Source organism: Ursus americanus, chromosome 1 (assembly GCF_024610735.1).
Source record: "Ursus americanus isolate L20-20 chromosome 1, mUrsAme1.1.p, whole genome shotgun sequence".
In the NCBI taxonomy this organism is placed as follows: domain Eukaryota; kingdom Metazoa; phylum Chordata; class Mammalia; order Carnivora; family Ursidae; genus Ursus; species Ursus americanus.
In genome coordinates, this window is record NC_142127.1 from 96,775,529 (window position 1) to 96,797,856 (window position 22,328).

General features: G+C 42.3%; 1 protein-coding gene across 3 annotated transcripts; it reads right to left on the bottom strand.

Annotated features, from left to right (window-relative positions):
• Positions 1–639: 639 nt before the first annotated feature.
• LOC123778107 (thiamine transporter 2) lies at positions 640–21,978 on the bottom strand. 3 transcript variants are annotated; one of them, XM_045775312.2, is made up of 7 exons: positions 21,887–21,978; positions 20,786–20,868; positions 8,971–9,122; positions 6,370–7,195; positions 4,611–4,803; positions 2,622–2,763; positions 640–1,829 (listed from the first exon to the last, which is right to left on the bottom strand). In XM_045775312.2, the coding sequence occupies exons 3-7, from the start codon at positions 9,118–9,120 to the stop codon at positions 1,653–1,655; spliced, it is 1,488 nt and encodes a 495-aa protein (XP_045631268.2). In that variant the 5' UTR covers positions 9,121–9,122; positions 20,786–20,868; positions 21,887–21,978; the 3' UTR covers positions 640–1,652. The 3 variants fall into 3 exon arrangements, with proteins under 3 accessions (XP_045631268.2, XP_045631271.2, XP_087720234.1); XM_045775315.2 differs by lacking the exon at positions 21,887–21,978 and adding an exon at positions 21,671–21,880; XM_087864108.1 differs by lacking the exons at positions 20,786–20,868; positions 21,887–21,978 and adding an exon at positions 18,993–19,425.
• Positions 21,979–22,328: the final 350 nt, after the last annotated feature.

A 22,328-nucleotide genomic window follows, 5' to 3' on the forward strand; every position in this document is an offset into this window, starting at 1 on the left:
TTTTTTCCTCTGGGATAGGATTTAACTTGTAAATTTACTTAAAAGGCGTGATGTCTTTATATAATTTTTTTCTTCCTAACCAAGAACAAGATGGGCTTTTCAATATGTTTAGGTGTTATTGTGTAATCTACAGAAGTGTTTGCAGGCATATTCATACAAGCTTCACATTTATTAAATTATTAAATAGATTACATGTAATTATTTTATATTATTTTTGTCCTACCATAAATCAGGTCTTTGACTCCCATGCATCTTCTAAATGGTTGTATAATGAAGACAGTTTATTGCTATATACTTACTTTCTGCACTGCAATCTTAGTTTTTAGTTGAGTCTCCTGGGTGTATACTTGTGTCTGGAATGGTGACGTTTTACTTCCTCTTTTACAGTTCTTGACTTATTTATTTATTTATTTACTTACTTACTTACTTATTTATTTCTCTAATTGTGTTGGTTTATATCTCTATTACAATAAATTAAATAAGGAGAATAATAGCAATCATCCTTTCCTTGGTTTTGATATAAGTAGGAATGTCTTTAGTTTTCCCTACTAAGTGTTGGCTTTGGGGCTGAATCTTATTTTCAGTCCAGAGATCGAATTTTAGAATCTGGAGAAGAGAAAAGTATATTTGAAACACAAATCTTGAATCAGCATTCTTTATTTCCATTGCTCCATGTGTCCTCTATTGAAGTTTCAAAGGACGCAAGCACAGATGATTCTCAGCACAAGTCATCAAAAATTTAGAAAGGCTCTTTAATATTTTTGCACACATTATTTTATGTAGCACAATCTCTGCCTTTTAAAAATTCGGTGTTCCCCCCACCCCATCAGTGTTTTCTTACTTACAAATACTTTTAGAAACTCCTGGAAAATTTCTACTTAAGTTTTTCTGTTTTAGACAGAGATCACACCGACATAGCATTAAAACACCTGTCTGGGGTCACAATAAGGAGAAAGCTCATTGCCTCCCCCAGGGCCAGTGGGGATTGACTTGAACGTCATTCCATGGACACACAGGAATGTCTGGGGCTATTCCTGAGGTAGAGTTTCAACAACGAAGCTCAGCAGAACACAAAGTAAAAAGTAATCATGACAAAATTAAATGGTGATATTATCAATAATGGCTTGTGAATAATAGCATGTTGTCAGGATTGAAGAGAGGTCCTTAGAAATGGGACCAGGCCTTGAAATTCTCACAGGCAACTGCAAGTTACATAGATATACACTTAATGGAAGAAGGAGGAAAATGACTGACAAAAAATGTCCCATCTCTTGCCTGTTTTGGTAAGATAAAACAAATATCTAAACCAAGCAGAGAGGTCAGTTGAGTTAGTATTTCTGCTTATCAATGGGGAACATCAACTGCAGGATGACTAGAGTTTTCTCATGGTTTGTTTCCATGCCATTTGATGTCCTAGTGAGTGATCAAAACCGGAATTTCCCAATCGTCTACAGGGGCTAGTTGACTGAGATGACGGGCCTTGTCAACTGCATCCAGCTGGGCACGTAGTAATTGGTATAACTCTGACATTCCGTTGTGGTTTTGTAAAGGTTCACTGAAATCCAGACTTAGGAAGCATGTCAATGTATAGGACTCGGTGACTTTGTGACCAAGAGGGTCCTTGCTCAGTGAATGCAGCCTCTGCCGTAAGGTTAGAGCTTTGTTCCTGTGATGACATTCTTTAGTCCCTCTGGGCGGGGCTCATCTGGAGTCTGACTTGCAGCAGAGCTCTGTGCTTGCTTTCGGCATTTGGTTAAGTAGATGATGGACATACTTCTCATTAGAAAAATGGCAGCAATAACTGCAAAGTAACTCCCATAAACTAAAAACTAGAGAAAAACAAATAGAGTTAATTAGACACACATAAAATATCACTGTGTATGTCACTGATAGTACACAGTGATGGTGCTGATTTGCTTGGATGGTGGGATAACTAAGACCCAGGATCTTAATATGGGTCATTTAGATTTGCACAATACTTTCTTCTTCTATCTTAGAAGAATCAGCTATAAAAGTGTAAGAAATGCAATAACTAAGAATGTGGGCTCTGGAGCCAAGGTTACTTGGGTTCAAACCCCAGCTAACACCACCGGTCGTGAAAAAACACTAAATCCCACTGATCTGTGAGTTTATGTCTGCAGGATACTGCAATGCTATGAGTGAATTTTAGATCATGAGGCTACCTCTTACATGCCTTATCCCCCCTTTCCCAGATTCATATGTAAAATGTGAAACTGGGCTAATTTCAAGTCCCTCAGTGGAGCAGGGAAAAGGAGCTGAGCTCTGCAGCCATGTACCATTTCTAGTTGAATCTCCTAACCCTTGGAAGTGGGTGACGGGAGGAAGAGCAGGCAGACGGGGGACACAGTGGCTTGAGTAGCACCTGACGAGGTGTTAGGAGCCATAGGCAAATGCTAACCGACTGCGTTTATTGCTGAAAACCTGCTTGGTGTGTTAAAACATGATTATTAAGAAACTGCTTATTTAAAAATTTGCCCAACTAAGCAATTCAAGAAATTAAATATTGGCTGTGGTGAGACCGAAAAGAACCTTTCAGATTTCCTAGGTATTCTACATTCCCCCAACTACCTGGCTAGGAAAACAGCAATATTGCAGCTTACCTGTATGCTGATTGGCAGGTTGAGTCCTTTCTGATCTACTACGATCACCGTCATAATGGTCTGAATCACCAGGGCCACGAAGGTGTTCATTCCAAACACCAGGGCATAGCGTTCCACACTCAGATTAACTGCAATCTGAAATCTATCATTAAACACTGAATTACGTTTTTTAACAAAATACATGTGGGACTCTTACCTTTAAAAGACAGAAACTGAAGGTAAAAGCGATGTCTTGTTACCAGTACTCTTTGTCTAAATCTCCTCCAGTTTATTTATTTTTTTATTTATTATGATATGCTAGTGACCACACAGTACATCATTAGTTTTTGATGTAGTGTTCCATGATTTATTGTTTGCGTATAACACCCAGTGCTCCAAGCAATATGTGCCCTCCTTAATACCCTTCACCGGGCTAGTCCATCCCCCCACCCCTCCCCTCTAAAACCCTCAGATTGTTCCAGTTTTTTTTTTTTTTTTAAGATTTTATTTACTTATTTGCCAGATAGAGAGAGAGAGCGTGCACATGCAGGGGGAGAGGCAGAAGGCAGAAGGAGAAGGAGGCTCCTTGATGAGCAAGGAGCCTGATGCAGGACTCGATCCCAGAACCCTGAGATCATGACCTGAGCCGAAGGCAGACTCTTAACTGACTAATTCACCCAAGCGTCCTTATCCTCCAGGTTAAACAAACAGGTAGAGCAAAGAAAGGGAGTTAATTTAAAAAATACAGTTGAAAGCTGACTTAAAATACCAGTTGAGGAAATACGGCACAATCCCTCCTATCCAATTAAATGCTTCCAGAAATGAAACCTAAACATTCTAAGTACTCATAACCTGAGAATATTCAATGTTATCTGATTTTAGATACTATTTCACAGTGTATTTTTATGAAAATGCAAACAATATCCAATCCGTGGAATCATTTGGGGAGTTACTCTTTTTACCGTCAATTGTATCAACAGTTTCAAATTTTGGTGGGTGAGTTATTTATTCTTTGGAAGATTCAGATCATGATAGGCCGTGCAACTGAGTGAATCTGTAATTAATTTGTTTTTAATAATTATATAGATTTTGACATCTTACAACTCACGAACGACTAGCAAGTGTATGTTATTTAGAGCTCTTCCATGGAGCAAAGGTAAAAGATTTTTGGTTCTGAAGATTCTTAAAATGAAAAGAAGTAATGTAATCCTACCTTAACAGCGACCTCGCATTAAAAAGAGAAGCTTAAGAGACATGAGTTTCATTAAACCGACATATTTCCATAAAAAAGTAAACTTGCCAACAACCTTATTCTCTTTCTTTTGTTGCGCGATCTTTTCGAAGTCTGCTTATATTCCTGTGTTTTGTCAATTCCTTATCAAACATTTTTCACACATTAAATCCCAAAACTTAATAAAGTTTCTGGCTCACTTCTTTCATATGATTTGAAATTCAAATATTTCTTATCTCTTTTGGTTAATACCAAAGCACATTTCCTATAGTCAGCTTTCTCTGAACTTCTATTCGGAACAAAATGCTTTCATTGTTAAAAAAACTGATTTCTGGGATATATAGTTTCTTATAATCGTTCCATCTACTTTTTTCAATATCCAACTTTTTATAACTTGCTGAGCATATTTAAGTTTCACACAAAAGTATATGCCTGGACTTACACAAACAACTAAGTGAAATTAACAATAAACGTAATCATTCAAAATCAGATTGCACCACACCTTGTTATGGCAAAAAGCGCGTAATAATAATCACAACCCAACGGTGTATCATTGCTTTTGGTTTATGAACCCACAGAACTTTTTTTTCTTTGATAACTAATCTTAGCAACATTCACAGGGCAAATAGTTAAATGAAAACATGGCTTAATTTAATATGAAATCAACATTTAATATGGCAGTTGATTAAAATCCTTCTGAAGTTCTACAAGGAACTATAGAAATGCTATGGAATATGGTGTGGGCTTAGGAGTGGAAAGAAATGGTTGGTAATACTTACACTGCTATGGTTATAAGAAGCATATAGCTGGACTTGAATATCAAATAACCAGCATAGCATGCCCAGATGTCGGTCGTGTAATGCATGAGAAACAGAGAGCCTGCACTAACGATGGAGAAGATGGCTAGAGCCAACTCTCCCAGAAGATCCCAGTTGACTTTCACATAGCCTACTGCAAAGGCAGCCACAGCCCCTGAAAAAGAAACATTAAGGGAGATCCAACACATTGACTTTGCACGTGGCATAGGTCAACATGCTCTCTTTAAAAAGCTACATCTTGGGCAAATCTACAAAATGAATACGTGGCTTTCACAAAAATAGTGTGATCCACCTAAATATGTATTTATCTTTTTCTCAGCCACGTTTTTGTTCGGCTTCTCTCTTTACCTCCTCTTCTTTCAATCGGGTAGTTGCCGCACTTTTAATTGGCGTCTACACCACATGCCATGCAGTGTACCCTGTGGAGAGGCCAGAGAGGTTCTTTACCACAGAACCATGGGGGAGAAAAGATACATAACCCTAGTCACTTGCTACAACATGCAAGAGGCTGGGGTAGAGAAGAGTGAAAGGGCTACTCTGGTAGTACACCTAGCCTGTCCGCACTTGCCTCTCTTGCCATTGTTGATCATACATTTTTTCAATGGGTAATGGATGTGTTGCACTGGGTAGAAAATTTTAGTCTTTGTTAGTAATCTTAATCTTCTGGCCTCCATCTCAATGTCTTTGAGATCTGGTCTCCTTTACTTGAGGTTTTCAGCGAACTCTATACTGATTTATAGAGTTTAAGTGATTGAATAATTGGCAGTCATTAGGGTTAGTATTTATAGTTCTTTTTAACAAAATGAAAGGTATTTATATTTCAAATTACTGATGTTTGATTAATTAACTTTTCTACATGTTAGCCAGGAAAGAACCAGTGCTACAGAGGAACTAAAATCCCCCCTCCCCCCCGAATTTGGAACTTAAGAGAAAGAATTTCAGTGAACCAATTCTAGCTCAGTCCTGGTGTGCAGGAGTTAAGGTGAAGCCTCCCAAAAGAGAGACAATAAGAGAACAGACACCACATGAGTTTTCTGAAATTTTTGGTAAATGAGGGTGTGGAAATCTCCTACTTCCTAGAAAATATCTTTAAAGTCTCAGTTGAATTTAAGTTTCCACTTACCAGGATATAAATATTTATTGTAGAGTAAACTTCAAAGGCAGATTTCCTTCTGATATTAGAATCCTGACTCTCACATTTATTCCACTTCTCAAGTCTTTTAAGAGAGCTACTTTTGGAAATTTTTGGCATGGAGCCTAGAATTGCTAAAGGTGGGCACTAGCTAAATCAAATCCTTTATTAACAAAACTCTTCCAGTGGTAATCTGGAAGCCTTGATAGTTCAATCTATTTTACTAAAATAATAAAAACTCCTTACTTATATACAAGGTGAGTATTTTCCTTTGGATATAAAAACAACCTGGAAGAACAAGGGGTATTATTAACTCCCTTCCTGATGATGAATTGGAATCTTAGGAATTTGGCCAGAATTTAATCATTTGGTGCTTAATCCTGAGCTCTTGAGTTACTTGCTATAACTCTACCACATTGAACAGAAGTGTCATAGTCCTCTTTTTCTTTTTTCCAGTGCCTTCCATTTAAAATTTTTTTGAATATGCTTTCTGAACAGAACTAGTTTACCACCATAGAATTTAGCAACTGAAGACATAAACTTAATGGGGGTAGCCCATCAAAGGAAGATAAAGCAATCTTTGCTTACCTCCAAAGGTTGCAATAGCTTCCACTGCCCCATTATAGATTGCAGAACTCTGGGACGGTGCCTTGTAATCCCACAGGATTTGAACATAGTTCAAAACCTGGTTGAAACCTGCTGTGGAGAAGGCCCACCACAGGGACCAGTAAAAAAGATGCTTCGAGGAGTAGCACTCCTTCAAATCTCGGAACCACTGCACAAAAACACTCCACACCACATTTCGTGGCATCGGGCTGCTCACCGGACCACCATCCAGGTTCCCTGAAATGGTGGGTATTTCTGAAGTGGGTTTCTCTTCGCCGCCTGGTGCGTTAACTTTGGAAGGTCCATCTAATGCCACATTTTTATTTGGTGGCTTCTGTACTTCTGTGCTGGATTTTGCATGAAAAAACATGCTCTTCTTAGGCATCGGTAGGAGAAGTGAGAAAAGAAAAGCCACGGAGACGGAGGCCAAGGATATGACGTTGAGGTGAAAGTACGACAGGCTGGCCAGGGACACCAGGAGCTGGGCCAGCACCGAGGCCGCTGTGTAGGCGACGAGCGTGACGCTCCTGCAGTAGCCGCTCACCTTCTGGTAGTGCTCGGGGCTGACCACGCTGTAAATGTAGGCGTAGTAGGCCACCTCGGTGGCAGTGACCATCCCATAGAAGAACTCCACCACCTGCATGGCCTTCACTCCCTGGCCAAACAGGAGCAGCAGCCAGGTGACGATGAAGGCGATCCCTTGCAGGATGATGACGGGCTTGTAGCGGACATAATCGGTGAGGACGAACACGGGCAGCAGTAGCGCCAGATAAGAGTATGTCCAAACCGGAAAGATCTCATTTGTGATCTGTGAGGTTGAAAAGTGGATCACGTGACCCTGAAGCGCCGGGAGGTGAAGGGAAACCTTTCTAGGTACTACGTTGCTAAGGGACAGGTGGCTTGCCCATGAGCAAATTCTGCATCCAGTTGGATAGGATGTTCTTTGTTATGATGGAAAAGGACAAGAGAAAACTGATTTTTGAGGAAAAGAGAGCTCCCCCGCCTTCTCCAAAACAAAGCCAATTTATAAATGTACTGTGCCTCCCAACATAAGAATATATTTGCTTCGTGTGCAATCTGAACTCTCTTAAAGTTAAATAGTATGTACATGTGAGTTAAATTAGTTAAAAATCATTCAACAGACCCTTCTGAGTTTTTCAGGCTCTTAAAAAATACCATTCCCTTCTTGTTCAAAGATTTTTAACCTTAGACAAAGCGGCTACAATGTTAGAAGAAGAGATAATCTTTTTGTTTTTTGATCCATCACCGTGTCATCAATGTCCACAGTCTAATAAACACATGGGAAGACAGCAAAGAATAAATAACGTTGCAGAATTAGAACGTGGGAACAAGTAATGCATTGGATTTTCTTCCTGGCCAGATTTGCTAGGCTCCCAAAGCCTTTTGCCTCCCAATTCTACTGGCTAATCTCTGCTTAGTCAATTCTGGCCTCAATTTGATGTGGGTATCTCATGGCTGTCATCGGAAATGCCGGGGACCTCAGTGATCAGTCCTAGAAAGCAAGGACCGAAGGGCTGATCTTTGGGGCAGGATATGGGTGTGGTGGCAGCTCCGTCACACCAGCCTTTGTTTTGTGCCTCTGCTGTCTACAGCAACTTCCATGGGCCCCAAGGTCAATGATGAGGGAAAGCTTGGTGTTTGGAAAGGCTAGTGGAATTGAGCAGCATCCCTGAGCAAAGGTGCATTAACTGGCCCATAGTGCTTGCAGAAGCAGCCCTCACTGGGTTCACTGGCTGATTTGGGACCTGTATTTGTTTGTCCTTTTTTTTTTTTTTTTTTTTTTGGGTCTTAATCATGATAGGCTTCCACCTGGAAAAATTGGAAACAGAGTTCTCGCGAAGTGATTTGACATCACCACACAACAAACTTGCTTTTCTGTCCATAGCACTTCATCGCCAATTAGCAAGTATCGAGGAGCCTTCCAGGTGAAGCCACATGCTCTGCAGTGCTTTCGTGGCTATGGCTGGAAATGAGAAAACCAGCGCAAGGTAATTCTCCAGTTGGGTGAGTGCATTTTCTTGTTGCACTTAATTATAAAAAAAGGAGGTGAATCAATCTTTTAAGTAAGAGAATTTAGCCTTCAGGGGAAGATAAAACTGAGAGATAAAGCTGTTCCTGTCTCACCCGCTGGTCGATAGTTTTTCACAGCTGAGTAAGTGTCCTCAGGAAATGATATGATTCTTTATCAGATCCTGCTTATACCTCAGTAGCCCCCAAATGTACAAGGACTAGATCCTGTGTCCGGCAGAGATTTTACTTTCGGATTAGTAAAACAGAACCAATTGAGCCCTGAAAGTTACCATGTGTTAAGCCTAGTGGTAGAACTCTACGGAAGTTAAAATATTTATTAGACATATAATGTGCTGTGGTTTCCCATTTTTGTAAGTGTGAGGACAGAAGAGTAGTTTGAATCATTGTATTAAATGACAAGGACCATGAAAATGGGATCACTGAGGTCAATGCGTTAATGTCTCAAGTTGAATGAAGCCCTAACCTCACGTCCTGCTCAAATCCTGTAAAATTAAACCATGTTAAGATATGTCTATATGTATATTACTTTACCTCTGAGCTGGTCAGGTTTTTATCTGGTCCAGATAAATATGGGATAAGGAAGGGTTCTGAGGGTCTCATCATGGAGAAAAATCCAAATAAGCACAGGATCACGGTGGGATAAATCCAGGAACGACTTGGTGAGGTTTTGAAACAATCCATGGCTGATCGAATGGAAACAAAGGCAAATTAGCTGATGTGTAATTACTTTTGGCATCCTGGATATAATGAAAAACCGACTTCTAAATGTTTTGTGAAAGGGTAAAGTTTCATGAATGAGTGTTCTCAAATATCCCTTCGGTGCACCAGTCAAACCCTCCTTTGTCAATGGGGCTTCTTCCTCATTGTTGCCGGGACAGGTTACTTAGTGTTCTCTATCACACACATGGTAAGGAGTAGTTACTAGCAAATGGTAAACGTGGGGTAATGAATGCTTGAAAGTAAGCAAAACATTGGTGGGTGAGTTACTGGGGTACCTCTGGTGGGTCAAGTATCTCTAGGAGGTCAAATCCAGCTTAACGCTGATTTAGCGGATCAAGTTACTACTAACCTGCCCACTCTATATTGTCCTGTGACCCTGAAATCTTTCACACACTGAATAGCATGTGCTCGTTTACACATTTATCTCCCTGTTAGATTATCTCTTGCTTTGTATGGTGCTTGACACATAATACACATCCAAGATACTTTTGTTAGGTGTCTCCAATCTGAGAATTTATAATTCTTCAATTTAAAAAAACTAAACCAGATAAAGATCTGACTGGCCATGTTTCCCTATTTCCCTCCATTCGAGACAGATGCTAAGCCTGTGTCAGGAATGCAAGGATCACTTTGTAGACTGCTTTTCTCCTTTTCATTAGGACTGGGCCCATTTCTCCTCTCTGTCTGCAGTTTCACACCACTCAGTGGGGCAGGGAGCTAATTCATAGTTCACAGTTTTTTTTCCTAAGCCATAAATAAAATTGCTTGAAATTCAAGCTTCAGATAGAAAGTCCAATGGAGAATCTGCAACAGGAAAATTCCCTCTCATTCCTCCATATTTGGGATCCAGCTTTACTTATGAAGCATCCACATTTTTGGTGGCCTTGGAGGGGGAAACGAACTTGCTGTAGGATGATTTTCTGCATATTATCTAATTAAGTCCTAATAATAACTGGAAAATAGATAGCATTTTCCCACATTCCCAGCTGAGCATATGGGAGATCCAAGGTTTCCTACAACTGGCTTCAAACCACACCGTCAAGATTTGAATCCAGATCTCCCTGACTTCTGTCTGGGTCCTTTCCCCTGCTCCACGCTGCCTCATTCTGCTGGCCCTTCTTCCTGGGCTGCTGGTAGCAACCTAATGACAGTCTTTCCTCACAGCAAGGGAAGAAAGTGTTTTCATGAACACACTCATCCTAAAGATTATGACTAACTACCTAGAGCTTCCTGGGTCAACTGTAGTTTGAAAGTGGACCCAAGAGAGGGAAAGTGATGCTCACTCCAGAAGAGCCAGTCACTGGGTGCAATTCCAGGTATCCGGGAAGAGGAATTTGTGAGGGGTTAGCGAGGGGGGGAGGCTCTACTGGGCCACCCTGTCTTTTCACAAGGTGACCCCAGACAGCGGCAGAGTTCTCTCAAGTTAAATTAGAGGAGCACTGTCTCTCTTTATGTCAATAAGACCGTTGATGGAAACAGTGCAGAGACAATGGAAATCAGAACTTGAACGCGATTATGACTACGAGCAATGCTGACCGTGCGAAAATTTTGCTAAGAGGGTACTGGGTTTGACTCTCCTCAGCCTTCAATGCCTGGGATTTATCTCTTCCTGAGTTACTCCTGGAAACACCAGCAAACTGCTGGGGCCCTCTTTCTTTGCGAGTCATATTCTTGTAGAAAAGTCTATACTGGGATGGTAACTATTGAGGCTTGGCTATCTTTCAAAGGATGGTCTTAATGGGGGTAACATCTGCTGACTCTACATCTAGAACATTCTCTCCATATATGCTGACCTATGGATTGTCTGGTGCCTTCAAGTCATCATCTTCTCCATGCATCTCAGAGAAGTAGGTCTACTCCCATGGTTCCCTGGGCTGTTAAGAGTCCCTTGGGTTATCTATCCCTTCAACTCTTAACTGTCCTAATACTCCTACCCAACTGGACTTGGTTGGAAAGGTCACACAGAAAAAGACGGTCTATGTCCCATGAGAGCGTAAGCAGGAGGGCAGGAATTTTGTTTGGTTGGTTCACAGCTCTATGCCTAGTGCCCAGAAGAGTGTCCAACACACGGTATGTCTTGCAAAAGGAAGAGGATGAAGGTCACACCTCACTTTTACTGAGAACTAATAAAGCTTTGTCTGCATTTCCAGAGTGTACTGCTAGCTGCATCAGGGGAAGGCCAGGGAGGTCGTTAATTCTACAAGAGCCTCAATTTCAGTTGTGCATCTGTAAAATGGGGTAATGATGCTCACTCCATGTGTGGGCTTTCTGTGAGCCCCAAGTGCCTTGACTGATATCTGGAGGCGCCATGTTGAGCACAGAGTTACTGCTCTCAAACACATGGCATTTCTCTTCCTTTTCCTCTCTCCATGCTGGAGGAGCCATAGTGATTCTGGCTTACTGAGGAGAAAATGAGGAAAGGTGTCTGACCATAGTTGAAAACAACCGAGAAAGATCTGGGGGGCTCACACCTGCATCTAGGACTGGACTTCCTTTCCTCGCTCCTTTGCCAGCCTCCTCCCCGCAGAAACAAATACAGCCTCCAAAGCTAGGTTTTCTGCCAGAGGAAATCAGAGAAGGCATCTAACCATACATTAGCAGGAATCCTTCAGCCAGGAAAGACGGCGGAGCAGCAGGAAGGACCGGACCCTTTCCGAGGCCAAGTCTTGCCTGGTGTCTGTTCTTCAGCCAGCACAGCTCCGATCCTTGTCCCTGTCTGCTGGGAGACTTCTCAGCGGCAAATGTCTGACTGTTGTTTCCCTTTCCCCCAGCCCAGGGTCTCCTTGTCAAGCGCTGGCCTCATTCCAGGATCCTTTCCTACTCTGGTCACTTAACAAAGACCATGTGAACGTGACTCACCTATCAGATCGCCCGGGAACTTGGAAAAACAGGGACTCCTGGACTCCATCCCTAACGTGTGGTTCAGGAGGTCTGGGGGCCAGGGAACTGGTGATTCTGACACAGGAGGCCCAAGGACCACTGGTCCCTTTCCCATTCCCCAGAGGTAAACTGGCTCCATGCCACAGCCTTGGAGCTTAACAGGTGAAGGGGGAAGTAGACAGAAATCATCCAGGGAGCTTTTGCAAAACTACATGTAGACATGTGACCCTGAAATTCTTTTCTGGCTCTCTAGGCCCTGAAGAGGCCGGGACAGGTGGAAATATCCTCGGGTGACTCTGTTTTAGATATGCCCCTCACACTCTGTCTGCCCCAGCCCACTAGCCCCTGCATGTGCGCACGTCACTCCCTGTTGGTGACCCATTCTGTCCTAGTCAGTCGAAAGCCTTTTCCAGTAGGGGCCCTGGAGTGTCTGTATCTAGCACCGAATAAATATCATGGTTCTGGCTCCTTCGGTTCTACAGCACACAGATATCTGAAATTCTCCAGTCTAGCATGACCTTTCACCCACCTCCTGAAGTCAGTGATTTTTTTCTTACTTATGTAAGAGCCTACAACTCACACAGGTAAAATGATAGCAACCTATCAGCTATTGTCTGCTTGGCTCCTGCTTTACACCAAATATTGTATTAGTTGCTATATATAATTATTGTCTCTAATCCTTAGAACAATCCTAATTATATAATTACATATATGTAACTATAATTATATATTTTAGATAACAATTATATACAGGCATTTATTATATAAATAATTATAATTATTAAATATGGTCATATTAAATAAATATAAATATATGGTATAATATATAATATATATTTACTATATTTAATATTATATGTAGTTGATCCTTAAACAACAGGTTGGAACTGCATGGGTCCACTTATAGGCAGATTTTTTTTTTATAAATACAGTACAGTACTGTAAATCTATTTTCTCTTCCTTATGATTTTCTTCTCTAGCTTACTTTTAAGAATACAGTATATAGGGGCGCCTGGGTGGCAAAGTTGGTTAAGCGTCACCTACAGCTCAGGTCATGACCCCAGGGTTCTGGGATCGAGTTCCCCGTGAGGCTCCTTGCTCAGCGGGGAGCCTGCTTCTCCTTCTGCCTGCTGCTCCCCCTGCTCGTGCTCTCTCTCTCTGACAAATAAATAAAATCTTTAAAAAGAAAGAATGCAGTATGTAATACATATAACATACAAAATATGTGTTAATCGATGTTTGTTATCGATAAGGTTTCTGGTCAACAGTAGGCTATTAGTAGTTAAGTTCGGGGGAGTCAAAAGTTGTAAGTGGATTTTCAACCGTGTAGGGCACTGGCATCCCAAATCCATATGTTGTTCCAAGATCAATTGTAATTACATATTTTTTATATGTCTCTAAAGTGTCTCCAATTTCTCAGACATGGGAACAGGGCCTCCTCAAAGCTCAGGGTCCCTCAGCTAAGAAAGGTTAAGACTGAGTTCAGGGTCGGGTCCGCTGGCGCCCAGTTTACATCTTCCCTCTACTCGGGTGGGTAGGTGCCTCCTACTTCTGGGACACCATTCCCGCCTCCTGGATATGTTCCTCTCATTTCCTCACCAGCCATCCCCACAGGCACTGTCCACATGGCCTCTAGGGTTCCGATCAAACAATGTCTGCCAAAATCCTTCCGTCTCTACTGGACAGACCTCTGGCTAACGGTCTCGTAAAGCTTGGAAGTACTGACCGCGGCCTTTTGTTTTTATCTTATTGAGCAGATGCTGCTCTTTGCTGTCACCATGACTATGATGACGATAATCAAATGACACAATCCATAATTGTACATTTGGAAAATTATGTCATTTTTTCCTTGACAGTTTTGTGCAGCCGGTAGAGAAGATGGTATTATCCTCGTTTGACAGACGAGGAAACTGAGGGCCAGAGGCAGTAACATGTGTGCAGGTTTTCACCTTTAACCAACATTAGAGCCTGGACTTGCGCTTGGTTTTTCTAATTCCAAGTTTGGTAATCTTTCTTCCATGTTGAGATACCTGGTCATAACCTCACGCTTCCAATTCCCGTTTATTTTAGAATAATGTTTTTCAGATTGTGGATGTCTGAAAATATTTAGAGGGTTGCAAACAGGATTTTTTTTAAATGACCTCTTTGCAGATAAAAGATATTAAATATCAAGGTGCACTGCAGAGTGAAGCTATTTTTTTCTGAGCTTTGTTTGGGTTATCAATACAGAAATATACAGGAGTGACCCCACTGTATATTACATCTTTCTGTGGGACACAGTCATGGGGTTAGAAGCTGCAGACGCAAGGGGCGCCTGGGGGGCTCAGTCAGTTAAGAGTCTGACTCCTGATTTCGGCTCAGGTCATGATCTCAGGGTTGTGAGATCGAACCCTGTGTCCAGCTCTGCACTGGGTGTGGAGCCTGTTTAAGACTCTTTCTCTCCTTCTCCCTCTGCCCCTCCCTCTATCTCTCTAAGAAAAAAAGAAAAAAAAAAAGAAGTTGCAGAGGAAAATATAGGACTAAATATTTACTCGTGTCTCTCATAAGCACACCTGTTAAGGTCATCATAGAACACCTGTTCTGTTCGGGAGGGCCTCAGCCTTCACGGCAAAGCACCATCCTGGAAAAGACTATCCTTTTGCTACTTTTCCATTTATCATTATTTTTGACCTTGTAATATTATCCTCCTCCTAGAGAATACTCTAAACCTTCCCTCACTTCGTTGACTCTAACTCAAGGACATGAGTCGGATTGATTTTCTGACTTGATGCTTCTGAAAGCAAGACGTTGCTCTTTCCCCTTTCTGCACTTTCCAAATAAGGCAATCCTCTTAAAAGTTGCTCCTGCAGTAGTAACTCTCACATAGGCCTCGTATGCTCCTTTCCCATCTTTCAGAAGGCCCAAGAACATCAGATGGGCAGTTGGTTAAAAGAAAATACAATAAAAGGGCATTCTTTAAACCAAAGTCAGCTTATTGGACTATCATGACTTGAAATCTATAGTGAAAATGCCAGAAATAACAGGAAAAGCTGAGTCAATCAGCTCCTTCTGGAGGAGACTTGGAGCAGCAGCTACATCGCCCACAGAGCTTACCTCGGTCTGCAGGGCCATGGGGGACAGCTCTTCAGAGGCCTAGCAACAGCAGAGGGAGGAGGTGAGGCTGGGCATTAGCCTCTGCTTCACTCCTGTGCCACGGTGGCCCCGGGCGGGGTGCCGTCTCCTGGCTCCGCCTGCCCAGGGTACTAGCGAGCACCTACTTCTGACCCAGTTGCACCATCAGCACAAGTGCAGCACATCACGTGAGCCCAGGTGCTAAATGCCACCTGCACGGGTGGGGTTACCAGCCAGCACATGTAACCTCCTATAAACTTGGGAGACCACGAACACCTTTGCAGTGGGAAGTGGCCCATTTAAATTACTTTTGGAAACAATGTGTTCCCTTCTCTTTTTGCTGGTAAGAAAATAATGATGATTTTTCATTAGAATTCACCAGGCGCCTTCCAGCAAGACTCCAGTCTCTACTTGGGGTCTATTTCTGGAAGGCCACCTATTTTTACTGCCACTTCCCTTTCTTCAGGGTCCCTGGGGTGCTGTGGCCTTCAGGATCACAATTCCCTGGTTAGCGTAGTGAAACCAACTTTGTTTTAAGGTGCTCATAGACTTTTCTCTATCTCCTAAAAAACGTAAGGATTACTTGTGTTTCAACTATGATCAGGTTGGGCTGGGGTGGCTTCTCATTATTTTTGTTTTCATCTTCCTTGGAACAATTTCTTTTTATTCATTCCCTTATGTGTGTTTCCAGTCTCTTGCTATCAGAGTTCCAATTTTCATCTCCTCCTTCATTCCAATTACCGTATTATTGACTTTTTCCCATTTTTATTGTTCTTTAACCACGTCTTTAAGTCTTTCCAACTGGCTTCAGGCCAATGTCTTTTCCATATGAAGGTGCACACCTTTAATAATAATAATCATAAGTATTGTTTGATTTATAATAGCATCCTTGAAACTCCCAATTTTCTTATGTTCACCACAAAAGAAGTTCATCTGTCACTGTAATTCTTTGGTATGGGGAAAAGGAGACTTTTTGTTGATTGTTGCCGGGATCCACATTTGGATTGAGTTGCAAAGTAAACCTAGAACTCACATTTCCTGGTTGCTGAAGTCCACAGCCATCCACTTGGCTCTATTTCCGTAATTAACTTACAGACTCATTGCGTGAACTAAACCTTTTCCATATTTGTGCATATAAAAATTTTTGTGTAGTGTTCATCTACGCCCTGGAGAACCATACTGGGCCTGTGCCAATGTGGACCTTATCTAAATTGCAAGCATGGACAGTGACCTTCTTCCTAAACAATAGGCTATACGTGTGCACTAATATGTGTGTGTGCGTGTGTGTGTGTGTATACATATATATGCATATATATATAAACTTTGTGGCCACAAATATTTCTAAGTATATATTTCCATTTGTGTAGAATAGGCAACTATTAAAAAGCAAGGACTATAGAAACTGGCACACGCTCGTGGGCCTCCTGGCTCCTTGAGGCCTGGGTGGGCTTCCCAAGCTGGGGGGACCTTAGGTGATCAGATTCCTCCACCCACTCTGAGAAGATGGAATTCTCCTTCCACTGCCAAAGCCTTCAGAGCTGTGGGCTCCCTGACGCAGGGGATAAGATGACATAGTCAAAGCAAAGATCTTTCCAAACCTGGTTTTCCAAAGGTTTCCCATAGCAGAGAGCCTGGAGTATCAGGGACTTGGTCAGTGGAAAGGAATCAAATCCTCTTTTAACATTTTATCAAATTCTCTTCCATGTTTGTTTAGAAGATGCTGCCAGATTTAACTGAGGTGCTAATACATTTGGAGAAAACTATCCAGAACCCCCAGTCTCCACCCAATTCCTGTCCCATCCTCCCTAGTAAACATTCCAGTCATCTCAGAGAGGGTGCCTGACAAGGCAACCGGCATCTTAGAATGGCTGGCCTAATTTTCACATTATTCTCCAGAACCTTTACTGCAGTCAAAACATCAATTTCAAATAACAGAGCCTCAGGCTGGTCATTTAAAATAACCATGAATCTCACCACCTCTAAATGCCAAAGGACTTGGACAGTGGGTCAAGAGAGCTGACATTTGCAAATGGTTTCACTCCCCAAGCTCCAAAGCCCTTTTAAAAACAGAGTTAGGGCCAGCTATTTGTTCCATTTTCAAAAAAAATCACCTTTCAGGTTTTTCAACACTGCTGGAGCCACGCCCCTCATCAGACAGAAGCAAACCCAAAGTCTGACTACTGAAAACTGAAATAGATGCTTGTCCCTGACAGCAGAGTATAACAACTAATTATGCCTCTCAATCTACTTGCTACTAAAGTAGAAGAGACTAGGACTTTGAGGGAAACATCCAAATAAAGGGAGGAGCTGCAGCCTGCTTAAGTCAAGGCCGCAGATGCTGGAGGCAGGCACGGAACGGATCCCAGGGAACTGCTGAATTATCATCCCTCTGTTGCAAAATCAGGATCGGAGGGTGGTTTCACCAATTTCTAGTGAGCTATTGTATTTTAGCCCTCATCTTATTTAAAATGCATTTCACTGATCTCTACTTCACTCTATACACAAAAACTAATTTGACGTAATCTATTCTGGGAACCATACAGTATCGTCTAGAAGAAAACAGATCATTACGACATACGGATTGCAAAATGTGTCACTGAAATGATAAAAAGGACTCAACTTAAAAGAAAATAAATCGGTAAATTGGATTTCATCAGAAAACCGTATCTGCTAATCAAGAGACAGCAACATTAGGGAAATGGAAAGGAAAACCACAGGGAACATTTCATAACCACTGAACACCTAAGCACAAAAAGACTAGCAATCCAAGTGTTGGCAAAGATTGAGAAGTCGTACACATTGCTTCTGGGAAAGTAAAATGATACCAGCTAACTCTTTAGAAAGCCATCTGGCGCTCTATATAAGAAAATTCATACAGTCACAATAGTGAAAAAACAGGAAGCAACTGAAATGTCCATTAAAAGGTGAATGAATAAACAATATTATATATATATATATATATATATATATATATATATATATAAAACTAATACTGATCTAATCAGCAATAAAAAAGAATGAAATATTGTACGACTTGGGTGAGTATTTAAAAAGTTATGCTCTGCCGGGGCGCCTGGGTAGTGCAGTCGTTAAAGCGTCTGCCTTTGGCTCAGGGCGTGATCCCGGCGTTCTGGGATTGAGTCCCACATCGGGCTCCTCTGCTGGGAGCCTGCTTCTTCCTCTCTCACTCGCCTGCTCTGTTCCCTCTCTCGCTGGCTGTCTCTCTGTCACATAAATAAATAAAATCTTTAAAAAAAAAAAAAAGTTATGCTCTGCCAAAGAATCCAGACACAAACTGTGATTCCATTAATGTATATAAAGTCCTAAAACCAGCAAAACTAATCTACAGTGTAGAAACTGGATCAGTGGTTGCCGAGGGTTGCACTTGGCAGGGGGGGGGGGGGGGACTGACTGCAGTAGAGCACAAGGGAACTTTCTGGAGTGATGGAATATCCTATATCTTGATGAGATATAGATAATGGATGTATACAATTATAAACTCTCAAACTTAAAATCCACACTTCATATTATATGTAAATTATACCTCAAGTAAAAACAAATACATTCTACTCCCCCTCTCATTCCCTACTCCTTAAAAGCATTTCCCACCGTGTGGGACTCTCTGTCCCCTGGACTTCTCTTATTGTTGTAAGCACTAAGGTTTTTCCGACTTCTACATGGGACAATCTGAAAACAGAAGAGCCTCTTACTAACTGGGTCTTCCCTAGAAAGTTTAGAACAGAAACTGTGCCCACATATCAAAGCTAGGACAGACCCACAAGCTTTGGAAGTCTGGCCACATATCACATTCTTCAAAATAATGCAGAGACAATCAGAGTTACCTGTTCCTTTTGTGTCCTGAGTTTCTTTCTTTCTAGAACTGAGTCCAGTTTCCTGCCTTCAGATCCCACTCCCGCTCCTTCCTGACGTTCCCTGCTGGGAGTCCCTGTCACAATGCCCCTCCCTCTCCTGGGAGTCTGGAGTCCTTCAGAACGTAGCTGTCAAGAGCAATGTCTTTACACACCAAAGCCCACCCCCTTCTGAGGGCCTGCAACACTGGAACCCACCTCTTCCGCAGCCACCCTCTTTTGGAATCTCATTAGAAAAAAACCCAGAGAAACAGATCTTTCTGAAACACAGAGAGGTAAACATATCAAAAACACTGTTTTCCTGAATGTTAGAACTAAAATAATCTCGTTTTTCCTGAATTTTGTATTAAGTGACTTAGAATCTCAGAAAACAGGGAAGTAGTCCCATCACCTACCACCCACTCATAAGGCTCTATGTATCCTCCCCACCCCGCCCCCAAAGAACCATGACCAAAGCAAACACCAGGGAATCTTTGCTGAAATGAACCTCTCCAGACAACTTCAAAAAGTGTGAATTAGGCCCACATCCTGAACAGGCAGGCCACATTACTTCTGGTTCTGGTCAAAACCACCGTAAGAGTAGACACAAGCGGTCTTTATTAACACATACTTCGGATTCCATTTTGTCATACAGGGCATCATTCTTTTTGGCTCGTGTGAAGCATTTGCTGATGAAGTAATCATGCCTTTCGAGGCTGTTTCTTCTCTGTACGTCTATGGTTAGATCGATCTAGCCTCAGGTCAGCGAGAGGAATAAAACCGGCAGAGAGCTTATCTGGAAAGTCAACTGACCGAGTCTAGCCACTGAAGTGTCCTGTAGATAACTAGTCCAATGCAAGGGGTGTGCACCTGGGTAGGGAAAAATTTGTGCTTCAAGGAAAAAAAACCCCAAACTATGCATAGTTTGAGCTATTTCACAGCTATGTACATTGCAGTAACCAACAGCAATGTGAAAGAAGTCTTGTCTACAGACACTCAAAGGAATTCTATATGGTGAAGGGACAGGCCTGTTGCCCCACCCCCATGGAAAACCAGTTTTACCTCGATTTCAATATTCCTGATCTATAAATATACCCATTCTTTGGGTTCTCCTTTGATCTGGTTGTAATGGCTTTACCAGTTTCCTCATTAATGAGTTAATAAAACCTTTAACACATGTTCATATTTATATCTGTGTGACGGATATCACTTTATTCTTTTCCAAAAATTATCATTTAATACTTATTACCATCCGTCATGTCTCAGCCTATCCAAATAACTTCCACTTCATTCCTCTGAATCTAAATGATTTGCTAATAGTTGTTAATTACTGAATATACTATTTAAAATGTTGACATCTTACTGCAGACCTTCCCAGCTTTAGGCTTTTCCCTCCTCTCTTTCCAGGTTTGGGTTTGGGGTGGCCAGTGTAGCTCAGTGGAAAGAACATGACTTTGGAGTCAGAAGCTCCAGTTCCTCTTCTCCTCACCCCTGTTTGTGGCAAGTACTTAACCTCTTCAAGTCTGCTCTTAAAATGTGGATAACCACAACCACCTCACAGGGCTGTCTAACCAGGGCACCTGGGTGGTTCAGTGGGTTAAGCATCTGCCTTCGGCTCAGGTCATGATCCTAGGGTCCTGGGATTGAGCCCCTCATCAGACTCCCCGCTGAGCAGGGAGCCTGCTTCTCCCTCTCCCTCTGCCTGCTGCTCCCTTGCTTCTGTCTCTTTCTCTCTGTCAGATAAATAAATAAAATCTTGAAAAAAAAAAGTGGATAACCATACCCACCTCACGAGGTTGTCCCAGGAACTGCTCAATCTGGTTCTCGGCACATCATAGCTGCTCAATAAAGCTTCCTTCCCATCTGCCTCCTGCAAGCACACGTAGCAAATTCAACCAGAATGAACACAGCTGGGCACTCATAGTTCGGAGAGAGTAATTTCAGAAAAGGGACAGAGTAAATAACTTCACCTAAATTCATTTGAATATTTATCCTTGAATTACAATTACCATTACCCAACTTTGAGAAACCCGACTTCGAGAAAGAATTGATGATCTCTGACCAATAATGACCAAGCATACCTCGTATTTTTGTCCATTTCAGCTACTTCTAAGGCAGTGTGAAGAAAAACATACTTGAAGTTGGTTACGTTTGAGTCTACTGAAAATATGTACCTTAATGAAAACACAGCTTTTGCCTTAGGAGATAGAAATGTGTTCCATTCTTGGTAACAGCAAAATAGTTCTGTATGAGTATTTGTAGAAAACATTTTCTTCACCCTTTTCAAGTTAAGCAATCCACATCCTCACTCCTTTTGCACACTTAGAGTAGCAACCCTGACTTGCCAAATAATTTTTATGTACGTTATCTGATGAATTAGGTATCCTTTCCAGAAATATTTTTGTAAGGTAAGCTTGTGTTTTCCTTTAGCCTCAATCGAAGTAGTCTCTCAATAGAGTCCTGGGTCTCTTCGCTTCCAAGTCCCCTTTTCCTCACTGGGGCCTTTCTCTCTACTCTTGGATTAGGATTTAGAATTCTGCGCTCAAGTTTCCTTTCAGTTAGAATCTGTGCCTGTGGGTGTAACTATGGGGGATGCTGGCCCTTTACCGGAATCCTGGTCTCATTTAATCGGCTTGACAGATGGCAGAAAGTGAAATTCTCGCCAGACCTACTTGCGCGAGTCTCAGCACCGGGCTGGCAGGAGAGCGCAGGGGCCTCAGCGCGATGCTGCCTGGGGCTCGCGATGGAATCCAGGCCAGTCCCAACCCGCCCGCGGCCGCTCAGGTACGCGTCCTGCCTCCTCCGCCGAAACTGGGAGACACGGGAGTGCTGCGGCCCTGGGGTGTTGGTGTTTCTGCCAGGAATTCGCCTCCTGCAGCTAGTCTTACCTAGAGGAGGGGGTGTCTGCTCGCCAGATCGCTCACATCCCCAGAGAACAAGCCCCGGCGACAGGCTACCTCCGCCGACCCACCGGGGGAAGCCTGGCGCAGACTGTAGGGGCGGGGGCAGGAGCTTGCCACACAAGGAGCCCTGGAGCCCCGCCCCCAGTGTTTTGCATGTGCTAATTACAGGTCTCCGACACCTTTAAACTCAGAGGAGGAAATCGGAGATCTGCCCACAAACACTAACCTGGTACCCCTTGTACCTGAACCCGAAAGGAGCAATTTAAAGTAATATCCTGATATATCAGTGTAATAAAGCAGGATGAACTGAATGCAACGTGGATCTATTTATAAATATGTCCTTGCCTATAAATCCATTTACTTTTCCCAAAAACTTGTGAGAGAGGTACAGTTAGGATGCCCATTCTGCACTGAAGAAAGTGAGACA